We start from the raw sequence: 12,140 nt of genomic DNA on the forward strand, positions 1-12,140 counted from the left end.
TTAACCATGCTGTGTAACTTTTGTATGCTGATGTAGTTGTTGCATTAACATTAAGTATAAATACAATTCGGTATTCTGTGTACTACTAACATTTTACTGTGATTCAAATTGTATTATGTTTTGTTCTTTAAAAAGAATTTGATTTATTTTATTGATCATGTTGTGTAACTATTGTATGCTGATGGAGTTGTTGCATTAACATTACGTATAAATACAATTCGGTATTATGTGCACTACTTACATTTTACTGTGATTCAAATTGTATTATTTTTGTTCTTTACATAGATATTGATTTTTTTTATTGAAACGACGTATTAAAGCAGTTCCATATATAGCTAGATACACCGTTATCATGTATGTATGAACTATCTGTAAAGTTCATCCATTACCACATTATTATATTTGTTTAAAAAAAAACGACTTACTATATTCATGTATTTTGTATTATCATTTTGTTTAACACTAGAAATTGTAAAGTTTATGTGTAATACAATTCTGTTCTGGTCTGTTATGCAAAGACGTTTAATACCATGTATTTTATAGGTCTTTGGTTAATGGCATGGTCCTCCTTATCCACATAACCTTAATCTCTTTTTAAGGCGGAGTACTGTATCGGAACAGCACAATGATTATTTAGGTACACATTTTACCTCTAATTGATTTTTCGCGAAATAAGTCAGCCTGTCGACCCACACCCTCAAATGTATTAGTCTGACAAAATTCATGAAATAGGCTTTTAACCTTCATGTTCGGTATTTGCGACGATTATATTAAACGGGTTATTTTCGAGGGATGTCTTAAAGTTTACATATGATTCACAATAAAACAAATATAACTTACTTTACTACATAAAAGCTCACTACACATTGTATGCTGTTAACAACTTTGTTAAAACAAGCAGCCAATATTGAGCGATGTTTCTTAGTCGCGATACGTATTTTTTTGAAGTCATGCCCTCATCAATAAGTTCCCGGTTAATGGTTGTAAAAGATAATGAAACCTCTTATGCAATACTCATAGAGCGCACATAGGTTTCAATGATTTAGAGGCGATGACGTAGGCGGTACTCGATTGACCATACATTTCAATTTTCATTGCGTAGTGAATTCAGGGTAGGTATCCCACGTGACAATTTTGCTAAAAAGGGGTTCTGGAAAATGGCGCCGCCCGTCGCTTCAGGTGAGTTTTCTTGGTATTTTATAGTATAATACTTAACGAAATACAGAATGCTATGTATAAGAGCCGTGTCATATGAAAACTCATGATCGGTGACAATTAATGTTGCTGATAAATGCACATCTTGCTCAGAAAATGAAACCGCGTGTCTGAGTAACAGAAAGTATTGCCGATAAACAGGGGTCACGGAGCATTATTTTTTCAAAATACATGTATTTCTGGTTGTTCAAGACAGACTCATTGCTGTCGCACAATAGCACATCGACAAATATGACTAGTCAAAACATTCTCCAGAAGAAATTTATGATGAATGAAGTGTTTTATCGCTCCGATCCAAAATGATAAGTAATGGGTCACGCGGACTAACTTGCTAAGATGGGGTCACATTTGACCAACATATATTAGCGATGTCATGACGCGTTTAAAATAACTAATGGATACCTCTTTGGTCGCACTGACTTAATTATCATTCCTTTTCTCTCCTAAGACTGTCCAGACTGTGCTGGAAGAGGCAAATAGCTCCCCGGTAACATAGCCTTCATTCCTAAAGCATGCTTATTGTGGTTCTATTTGAAAAACTGTACTTGTCCAACTAGTTATAAGACAGCAACGTGTAAAACAAAATAGGAAACCACGTCATAATATTTGTTGTGGTGTATCCTTTAACATGACGGATAAGGCGTGACACCGTTTGCTATATAGAATCAACTAAAACTTATTCTATATAGCACTTTTGAATAAACGTGTGGTCTTGGAACAAAGAAACTCTTCCAAGATAGCGTTTCAGTAATCATCAACTAGAAAACCATTTGCAATATACATTTTACCATAGAACAAAGAGAAACTTTTCGAAATAGCAATTCATTGACATCTGACCATTTACCATTTTTCAAGCAAAACTATCGAGGTCGTATTTTCTATATTACTTTGGCCACGTCGTCGCTGTTCAGTTAAAAGGTCGTATCTCATTCATTGAAATGATATACGACGTCTTGCTGAACAACGACAATAAACAAACAAAGAAAATTGGCGATACACTATTAGACATCTCTTTAAATTCTCACATTTGTATAACTAAATTGAGCAGGCGCCACAAAATAGCAATACGATACCTTCTCAAATCGAGGTTACAGAACAGTGTGTAAACACAAACACAAATTGAAAGTGCAATAGAAAGAAATTCACTTGATTTCCAAAGATGTATGACGTAATCTTTGCGAACACTTGTGAACATACATATGACAAATAAGATTGGGCAAAATGATCACACATGTATCTGACTATACTTTATACTGTATTTAATTCTCTGCTTTGGATCTAGGTGTCGATATGTTCAAGTAGGATGATTTAATGTATATCATGTCTTTTCTTCTTCGAATTGGAGCATTTACAGTACAGCTCACGCAAAACCAACAAATTCCGCGATCCGCGGAGTTTGACGACATCAATTGTTCGTGGAGTCGACTCGGCATCGACCATCTGGTCGCCGAGTCGCCGTGTCTGTTCGCCGAGACACGCCGCGGCACGCCTCGGCATGATGCCGAGGAAATTGTTGGTGCTATAACGCTTAGTCACTCGGCGAAAAATCTTATAAACTATAATTTACCTGGGATAGAAACTGATTACAAGTTCCGAAATCATGATGTTTATTAAATGTAGATTAACTACGTTCGGACAATTCCTCTAAATAAAATATAATTTAAACACACTGTATCGTTACCGTTACGCTGTTTCAGTTCCTTCATTACTGAAACAATTAGTGTATTGCATACTGAATGCAGCTTCTTGGGAAAACAGGGCTTAATGCATATGCATAAATTGTCAACCCAGTATCAGAGACTGTCTTTAAACGAAAAACACCATAGAATCAGAAAGAGTCGTCCTTGATTAGCTTGTGCGAACTGCACTGGCTAATCAGTGTGCACAGGACACCACTTATTGGACATACATAAGGCCCCGTTTTCCCTGAACGCAGCCAATATGTACAGATTTCAATGACAAACTGGCCAATGTCGTCGCACAGGCTGTTACACACTATTGATTACATACACACACTCACTGTCTGCAGTGTACCAGTGGTTAAGCATAAACAGGCTAATCAGTGTGCACAAGCAGATGCGGTGGTCATCGTTCTTAGGGTAGTTAAGAGCAGACCGACTTGCAAAACTAGCTCTTAACCTTAATTGTTCGCAAGCGAACAACTAACAAGAGAGATGTTTGTCAGAAACACAATGCCCCCTTCTGCGCCGCTTTGAAGCCATATATTTGATCTTTGACCTTGAAGGATGACCTTGACCTTTGACCACACAAAATGTGCAGCTCCATGAGATACACATGCATGCCAAATATCAAGTTTCTATCTTCAATATTGCAAAAGTTATGACCAATTATAAAGTGTTCGGACGGACGGACGGACTGACGGACAGACAGACAGACGGACGGCTTGACGGACAGTTCAAAAACTTCATGCCACTCTTCGGGGGGCATAAAAAAACACGTACGTATGCCAAATACTGCTGTTCACAAAACATTATTGTATTTCAGCTAATGGAACCACATATATCTCACACACGTGAAGTATCATATGCAAATGATGATGATGATGGTGATGAAAATGATGACCACGACGCCGCCGCCGCCCCGCCACCGATGCTGCTGCTGATGATGATGATGCTGATTATGTTCAATATCACGACCGCATTTGAACATAGATGTAGAAGTGGACCGCTAAACATTAGAACTGACGTGTATACATGTACATCGAACAAGCATAATAGGCTTCTATTTAATCCTTTACAACTGAGATACGTATTTCACGCATTTGTAGTCCCTTGGAAAGTTATATTTAATTTAAGACCTTTCTTACTCGATTCAAGTTTTTAAGCCTTCATCTACAAACATTAGATACTGATGAGCAGCAAACAGCATTAAACCTGAACAGACTGCGAGTTACTCGCAGGCTGTTCTGGTTTTATGCTGTTTGCACATAGCCATTTCCACTTTGCTGATAGGGAAAGGGTTAAACGAGTGTTCTGATTTAAAATAAGTAGCTTTTCTTCACATGGACTGGGTATTAAAGATAAAGACCGCAGGAGCACATTGGCAATCGAAATAGCGCGAATTCTGTACCCCGCAAATTCATGTGTTGAACATAACGTTAAGAAAATAAGAACACTGTCATTACATTATTCTTACAAAATTCCTTGCGTGTCATGAATTACCAAAAGGTTGTAATCGTAGCACCATTATACGTTTGCCTTACATATACGTATCGAAGGCAATGATACGTGAAGTTTTCAGTGGTAAACCTTTATCATGATTTTTGGCAAAATATGCATTGAAACATTTGGTATTTATACCTGCTCTAACTGCCACACTTAAAATGATCGCATTACCAAAAAGCTTTAAAATTACGACGAAAATGATCACCTGAACACTATTTTAGACTTAAATAATCAATTTACATAATCGCGCCTGTAACTTAAGAAGCCTATCCAAGCAAATATTCAGCAATCAATACAACCATGACCTACTTAAATACAATGGCTGTTTATACAAGTTAACATGTAATATAATGTGATTCACATAACTACTGAAAACCACACTATGGCGCATAGGCGTTTGCAAGTTACAGGATTAAAGATCTTAACTACAATGTAAAGCGTGTTGTTCATGAATGTTCCTTATTCTTGATCATACAAATAGTTGTCTGAAAAGGCTTGATGTATAATACAATGCATATTGCAAAACATTTACAATGGCAGGAAAATAATATGATCGGAAGAAACACGTATTAAATATCCTTGCATAATGACACATCAGACCACCATGGCATGCACCTGTTTGTTCTTAAGTGTTAATACTCTCTTGGTTAGTCGTTGGACATTCTACACATTCGATACTTATCTTCCTGTTGTCATGGACAATTAAGAAACTATATTCAGCCTGCTGGTATGCAAAATATATTAACGTAGAGCAGGCTTGGCTGGGATATCGATTTTATCAGACCGGCATTCCCGGGCGTTGTATCAGATTGCAAAGATACAATACATATTCAAATGTTTGTTTGAAAACTAACGGCGCACTGTCATGTTTTCAGCGCTAACATGCACGTAGGCCATGCTTAAGTACAATATACTTTTCCACAATGAAATTGAGGCCTTGACATAAATTATTGCATTTTTAAGAGGGTTTTAACATGCAATTTAGTTGCAGTTTCGTAACATGTTACCGCTGTGTGCTGTAAACATTAAGCTTGTAATATGATGCGGGAATAAAAGTAGGCCTGTTAAAGGAAGCTTACACTTTTGAATGAAATAAGAAAAAGAATGAGGTGTATTGCCAATATATGAAGGTGTGTCCCCCATTTATATGTGGTACTATATTTTTGTGCTTTATTATTCACATATCCATAATACTTTTTATGGAAAAGACGATTATATAAAGTACAACATGGTAGATAATAAGACGAGACTTAATGTCATTTGCAGTACATAGGATATACACTTTTTTTATTAAAAAAACAAACATAATAAAATGCAACATGAATTCAAAACCATAAATATATATAATAAAAATATGTTATGTGTTTCTATTATACAATTAATCGATTTTATGATGCTTGTTTCAAACAGAAAATGATAACTGATCGCACTTAATAAAATAACCCATCCTATTACGTGTATATCCCAGTAAACCATATCTCGTAGGAAAAGAATATAAATACACATCTAAAAACTTTAAGTGTATTATCAATAACGTAAATAATGGCCAGCTTGAAGGGGAATTTTCTTTTCTTTATTTAAGAGTGTGCAAATCTAGTATCAGTTTAACGATCGGTATGTCCAGTTCCGAAAATTTGAATAACAAATATATATCAAGCATTTGCGTTACACACGGAAGTTTTATACATAAAAGTAGTTAATAAGATATCAGCTATGTCTGCCCGACTTAAGTTATTCATTGAAAATAATTGGCATTGCAAATATGTTCTTCCCATTTCACAAAATCTTAAGACAGCAAGCCCAAAATAAAAGGACGTACTTGCAAACCTATTTTATCATATACAAAAACAAGCTTTGCAGGGGTATCGATTGCAACAGACCGGGATTTTCCAAAGCCGTATCAGATTTCACAAGTACAATTTAAACTTATGAGGCGTTCGCCATGGGTCTTATAAATATTGGGTGTATTAACATAAACGAAATATCAAGCGCACACGCCCTACCGTTTATCATGTTTACGGTACACGATCTTCAACAATAGACAAATACATACTAGAAATACATGCCATGGCCAATGCGTCCCAACAATATATACCAGAGTGCAAGCTCCATTTTTATATTATAACGGGTATTTGAACATAACATACATACTTTGGAATTTTTACAAGTTTAAGATTTATAAAAATATGTTATGTTAAAGGTTTAATAATCGTACGGTCAAATAAAACATTATATCAAATCGCTGAAGGCACTGAAGTTGTTTGCTATTGCATAATCTTAGTTTTCAAAATTATGTTATAGCTTTTTATACCGCAAGTTTGAAATGCACACAACCCATTCAAATTTATAAAGAGTGTGTCGCAAAGCACAGGTTGAGATGTGGGTGCATTGTTTATCCTCATATTAATGTTATAGAGATAACTTAGACAAAGCAACAACAATATGTCTCTCGTTTTTCGCAGATGGTTGCTGCACTGGCAGCCATCTTTAGAATTTTGGTTGCCTTGCTAAAGAATAACAAGCCTAGAATCATGTACATGTTGTAAAATGTGTATCTAATACTACATTTATTTTCTTTAAATTATTAAGCAACAATTTTGGCGACATGACAGACGTTTAAAGCAAGTCTCATTTCCGAAATAATCTACGGGATTTAACTGTGTTAACTTTAACTCAATATAGATCTAGTTATCGTCATACACAATAATTGTTTTGACAGATGACGTCCGATTGATAATTTAATTAAATGTATGCAGATATAGAGAAATGTTAACAATCGCACAGCGTATTTTCTGTGTATGTTTCTATATTTCGATAACATGTGTTATAGATTAGTATACAATCAATATTTGTAAATAGTTATACTCGGCAAATCGCCGCATCTACGCGGCGTTACTCCGCGAATCGATGCCGAGGCAAAAACAGACGCGGCGTCACTCCGCGAAATTTCGCCGAGTGCCTCGGCATCATGCCGAGTAAATACGCGGCGAAAATACGTTAACAGAAGAATCTGTCCGCGGCATAGCCGCGGACTTTGTTGGTTTTGCGTGAGCTGTACTGTACCTGTGGTTAATGTGATTGTCTTCAGATATGCTGTGCCAGACGTGCGGAAAGGCGTTTACACATCCAAGCAGTTTAAGACGGCATTTGCGCACCCATGCAGGCCTTGGGATATATTACTGCTGTTGAAAAGCATTTCAGGTAAATGAATGCAATTTCTTTTATGTTTACACAATATATAAATACTTTACTTGTAACACTGTTTCCATACTAGCTTATTCCACCTGAAATAAAGAAATAAGTAAGCCAGGTCATAATAGCAGTTAAAAGGACCTTTTCACAGATTTGGGCATGTATTGAAGCTTGTCATTGTATGCTTTATATTGATACATGTAAACATTTGATCTAAAAAGCTCCAGTATAAAACAAGAATAAAATTAAAGAAAGAAAAAAGTAACCCTCAACTAGGCTCGAACCACTGACCCCTGTAGTAAACGTCTATCGCTTAGATCACTCGGCCATCCGTGCTCAAACAATAAGTGACGTATTTTATACTTTATTTAAGCAATAATCGAAGTATCACAAAATATAACGACAACAACAGAGGTCTTAAAATTATTCCATTGTTTCGTGTTGCAACGCTTTATAATTTTCAGGTTTTTAAATCGTCAAAAGATGCATAAAATGGATATTTCAGAACATGGTAAATGTCCAGTATTACCGGTTCCTCACAAATATCATAACTACAACACAAATTTGCGAATCTGAAACATTTCTTTTTAAATTTTGTCAATTAACCAAAACATGAAACGGCTCCTTCAAAGTTCTATGAGATGTATTTTCCAACGTCTAGTGTATCATTCAATTGTAGTCATGAGAGAAGGAATTTTAACATAAGTTCCCTTTTGAGTTTGGAGTACATGTAAATAGTACACAATAAAATGAGGTACATAATGGAAATTCAGCCTTTATGCATGACTAGGTTAACCAGAGCTGATTTCTTTTTTTTCATTCCTGAACCAAGAATATGACTTTACACATATAATTAATTAGATCTCCTTATCTGTTCAGTGATATTTATATAAATTGTATAACATACAGATCTTTGGAAAAGGGGTACTGAGTTGGTGCCGGGGCATTTTTTCTTTCAAAGTCTTTCATAGTGCCACACTTTGCCATATCGTCGACCCACACACCCTCATAGAGCTGTCCATGGGTCAAATAGTAAAATTTTCCTGGACCATTCCTCTTGTTATTGCGCCAGGAACATTCGTATCTGTTCTCATTTGGTGAAATAACAATAGTTATTTATTAAGAAAAATTACTTTTAGACTAAATTTGTAATCTGCATAGAATGGTCTGATCAACAGTTTTGAATAGAATGGACCGTGTTGAAAACAAAAACATATATACATGAATCAACTATTCTTAACTAATAAAAAAATGTTTATACCATTGTCATGCTATTCATTAAATAATAATTGTTTAAATAATTTTGCCATTGTAACAGAATATATGAAATTCACACCAATCAGTTTATATTCAAATGCTTGTAACAGACTCTGTTAGCCCAATATTCTTACTTCAACAGGATTGTGATTATGGTATTACACAGCATTTTAATCTGCTGTTGTAATTACAGTATTGATAATCTGAAGATCTAAATATGGATAATAGATTACATTCCTAATTTACTGGTACTTTAAACTACAATTTTCAATACTTAAATTTAAAAATAAAAATAACACACAATACAGTATGTTCATTATTTTTGCAGTCTCAACATGTTTGGTAATAAATTTAAAGTTATGATAATTTCATTTAACTTTTTAACTTAAACAAAATACAGATCTTGTTTAAGTTAATTAAAAGTAATTAGCTTCCGCTGGTCATCGTACCATTCCCCCTCATAAATAGTTCCGTCTTTAAATTGCATTCGTCCCCAGCCACTTCTTTTGTCAGCATACCACTCGCCTTCATTATACTCTTCATCGTTAAAGAAATTGGTTTCATAGCCCTACATAATTTATTGATAACATTTCATACACTTCTGCTCAAAAAACATTATTGCTCAGTACCAGTAAACAGTCATGGTGAGTGTAATAAATAAGCAATAAAGCAACTTTATGCTGCAAAAACTTAGACGAATAAACGTATACATGTAATTGTCTTTCATACTTTTATCATCTGTATTCAAAAGAATCATGTAGTGTAATAAGCGTACAAGAAAGAAGTATAAGGACCTTTATTACCACTTCTTACAGAAGTTTTTTTAAGGGTACTGTTAAGCGTCTGCAATGGAACTGAAAAGTTCTGCGCTTGATATACATTGTAGTGTCAGGTTTTCCTAGCTTACATAAATGCCAAATCTTAATAAACCACATATTGTTTCATCTGAAAAACAACATACAGATGTCATTGTCTAAAGAAATTCATGAAAGAAGTTCACTCATGGAGCCTTTATGCTTCTATGCGAGCTAATTTTTAAGGGATGCTTTGGATTTAGGTCGACCAGGGTTCAAATCGTGATTTCCGTTTTGAAAGATTTGACCAATTTATTTTAATGATTTGACCAATTTATTTTAATGAAGGCAAATATTTGTCTAAACAAGAGCACCGCATAATGGGTGCCATGCTTGGCTGCAAAAGCTTGTCAGATTTTTTTTAGAGGTCACAGTGACCTTGACCTTTGATCTAGTGACCATGGGTGTGGCGTGTAGAACTCATCAAGTTGCATCTACATATGAAGTTTCAAAGTTGTAGGTGGAAGCACTTTGATTTTAGAGCCAATGTTAAGGTTTATGTTATAGTTTTATATAAGATGTCACGGTGACCTTGACCTTTCACCTAGTGACCAAAAAATGGGTGTGGCGTGTAGAACTCATGAAGACGCATCTACATATGAAGTTTCAAAATTGTAGGTGGAAGCATTTTGATTTTAGAGCCTATGTTAAAGTTTGATATTAGAGGTCACTGTGAACTTGACCTTTGACCTAGTGACCCAAAAATGGGTGTGGCGTGTAGAACTCATGAAGGTGCATCTACATATGAAGTTTCAAAATTGTAGGTGGAAGCTCTTTGATTTTAGAGCCAATGTTACGGTTTATGTTAAAGTTTTATATTAGAGGTCACATTGACCTTTACCTTTCGCCTAGTGACCCAAAAATGGGTGTGGCGTGTAGAACTCATGAAGGTGCATCTACATATGAAGTTTCAAAATTGTAGGTGGAAGCACTTTGATTTTAGAGCCTTTGTTAAAATTTGATATTAGAGGTCACAGTGACCTTGACCTTTGACCTAGTGACCCAAAAATGGGTGTGGCGTATAGAACTCATCAGGGTACATGTACATATGAAGTTTTAAAGTTGTAGGTGGAAGCACTTTAATTTTAGAGCCAATGTAAAGGTTTTAGCACGACGCCTACAGCGGACGAGCTGGCTATGACAATAGCTCGGGTTTTCTTCGAAAACAGCCTCGCTAAAAAATGATCATAATAATATTTTTTTTACATGTCTCATGTCATTTTTCCATCCTCCAGAATATTCTTTCACAAACTGTCCTTTCTTTCTTGGGTCTGGTCTGTTGTATGTGCCAAATCCATTTCTATTGCCTTTTTTCCAGTCACCGTCATATATTGCACCAGTTTCCTTCGATTTATATGTACCTTTACCTTAAATAACGTTGAGGAGGATAGTTATGCTTTTTTCTGACTAGCTACCAATGGCAAATGTTTTCTTTGGGCCTTTACTTATTAATTAATAAATTCGTTTTTTTACTGCAAACTAAGATTGTTACAAAACAAACATTAACAGCAAATGCTATAACAAATGAAATATACAATTCTTCAATAATTAGGCAAATTCGTTCTAATATTGTTGAGTCAATATTGTCAATTTGTCTCTAACTAAAATTTTTGTCAAAAATAACTTATTTGATTTTCGTAATAAGTGCCCTTAGCGTCTTTTAAATTATTTAACCATTCCCCTGTGTATTGGTCTCCATTTACAGAATAAACTGAATGTCGAATTCCTTTCTTTTGAGCCTTGCAGTCGTTTTTTTTCCACAAAGGCTGTTTCTCCTTTGGTTCCTTAAGCATCGGCATAGTTTTCAAAACTTACTTGTGATAGTTCACAATGAAAGTACACTGATTAAAACACATCGCTTATTTTGTAAGTTACCTATAAAATATGAACAAAGTCAAAACTGGAAGTTTACACTGTTTTCATGAGAATCTAAAACGATACCGTAGCGTATAGGTTACGCTAAATTTTCAGGGTTACAATAGACGATCGACATACGATTCAATTTCTCATCAGTATGGACGCAGAACTAGCTTAATATGCTAACAGAAAACATACTTATATGATTATAAAAGGGACACTTTTTTCGCTATATTATGTCAACCATTCTTTTGACATCTAGAAAATTTATATTATCAATCCATAGAGACCTGGCCTTTGGGGGGGGGGAATTAGAGACGTCAATACAGAGATCATCCGCTAGTCAGGTGTCTGTTATGGGCCGCTTGGGATAGCTTATTCATGGGGAGAGAAGTAAACTCTTTTATACTGTACACCCAGCTTTTCTTCAGACGGCCTCAACAGCTACCTCCCTCTAGAATGCTCTCGCGGGCATTCACAGTCTTGCTCTGTGATTGATGGTAACAGTAAGGGCTCGTGCGTGCAAACACGCGCTGCCGTCATGTTCCGGATATACTAGATGGTCTTGTGCTCTTTTTTG

At 35.4% G+C, this 12,140-nt stretch overlaps 1 protein-coding gene across 1 annotated transcript; it reads right to left on the reverse strand.

Moving 5' to 3' along the window:
- Positions 1-7,366: 7,366 nt before the first annotated feature.
- On the reverse strand, positions 7,367-11,502 carry LOC127881487 (MORN repeat-containing protein 3-like). The gene is made up of 5 exons (XM_052429388.1): positions 11,352-11,502; positions 10,910-11,064; positions 9,267-9,417; positions 8,500-8,689; positions 7,367-7,565 (listed from the first exon to the last, which is right to left on the reverse strand). The coding sequence occupies exons 1-5, from the start codon at positions 11,500-11,502 to the stop codon at positions 7,367-7,369; spliced, it is 846 nt and encodes a 281-aa protein (XP_052285348.1).
- Positions 11,503-12,140: the final 638 nt, after the last annotated feature.

This window comes from Dreissena polymorpha, chromosome 5 (genome assembly GCF_020536995.1).
Source record: "Dreissena polymorpha isolate Duluth1 chromosome 5, UMN_Dpol_1.0, whole genome shotgun sequence".
Lineage (NCBI taxonomy): Eukaryota > Metazoa > Mollusca > Bivalvia > Myida > Dreissenidae > Dreissena > Dreissena polymorpha.

Excerpts from the sequence above, each read along its gene's own strand:
- LOC127881487 (XM_052429388.1), bottom strand. The coding sequence starts at position 11,502 with ATGCCGATGCTTAAGGAACCAAAGGAGAAACAGCCTTTGTGGAAAAAA. Across the intron at positions 9,418-10,909 it reads GGAAAAATGACATGAGACAT|GGCTATGAAACCAATTTCTT; the intron begins GTAAAAAAAATA and ends TAAATTATGTAG. Across the intron at positions 8,690-9,266 it reads GCGGAAGCTAATTACTTTTA|CAAATGAGAACAGATACGAA; the intron begins ATTAACTTAAAC and ends TTGTTATTTCAC.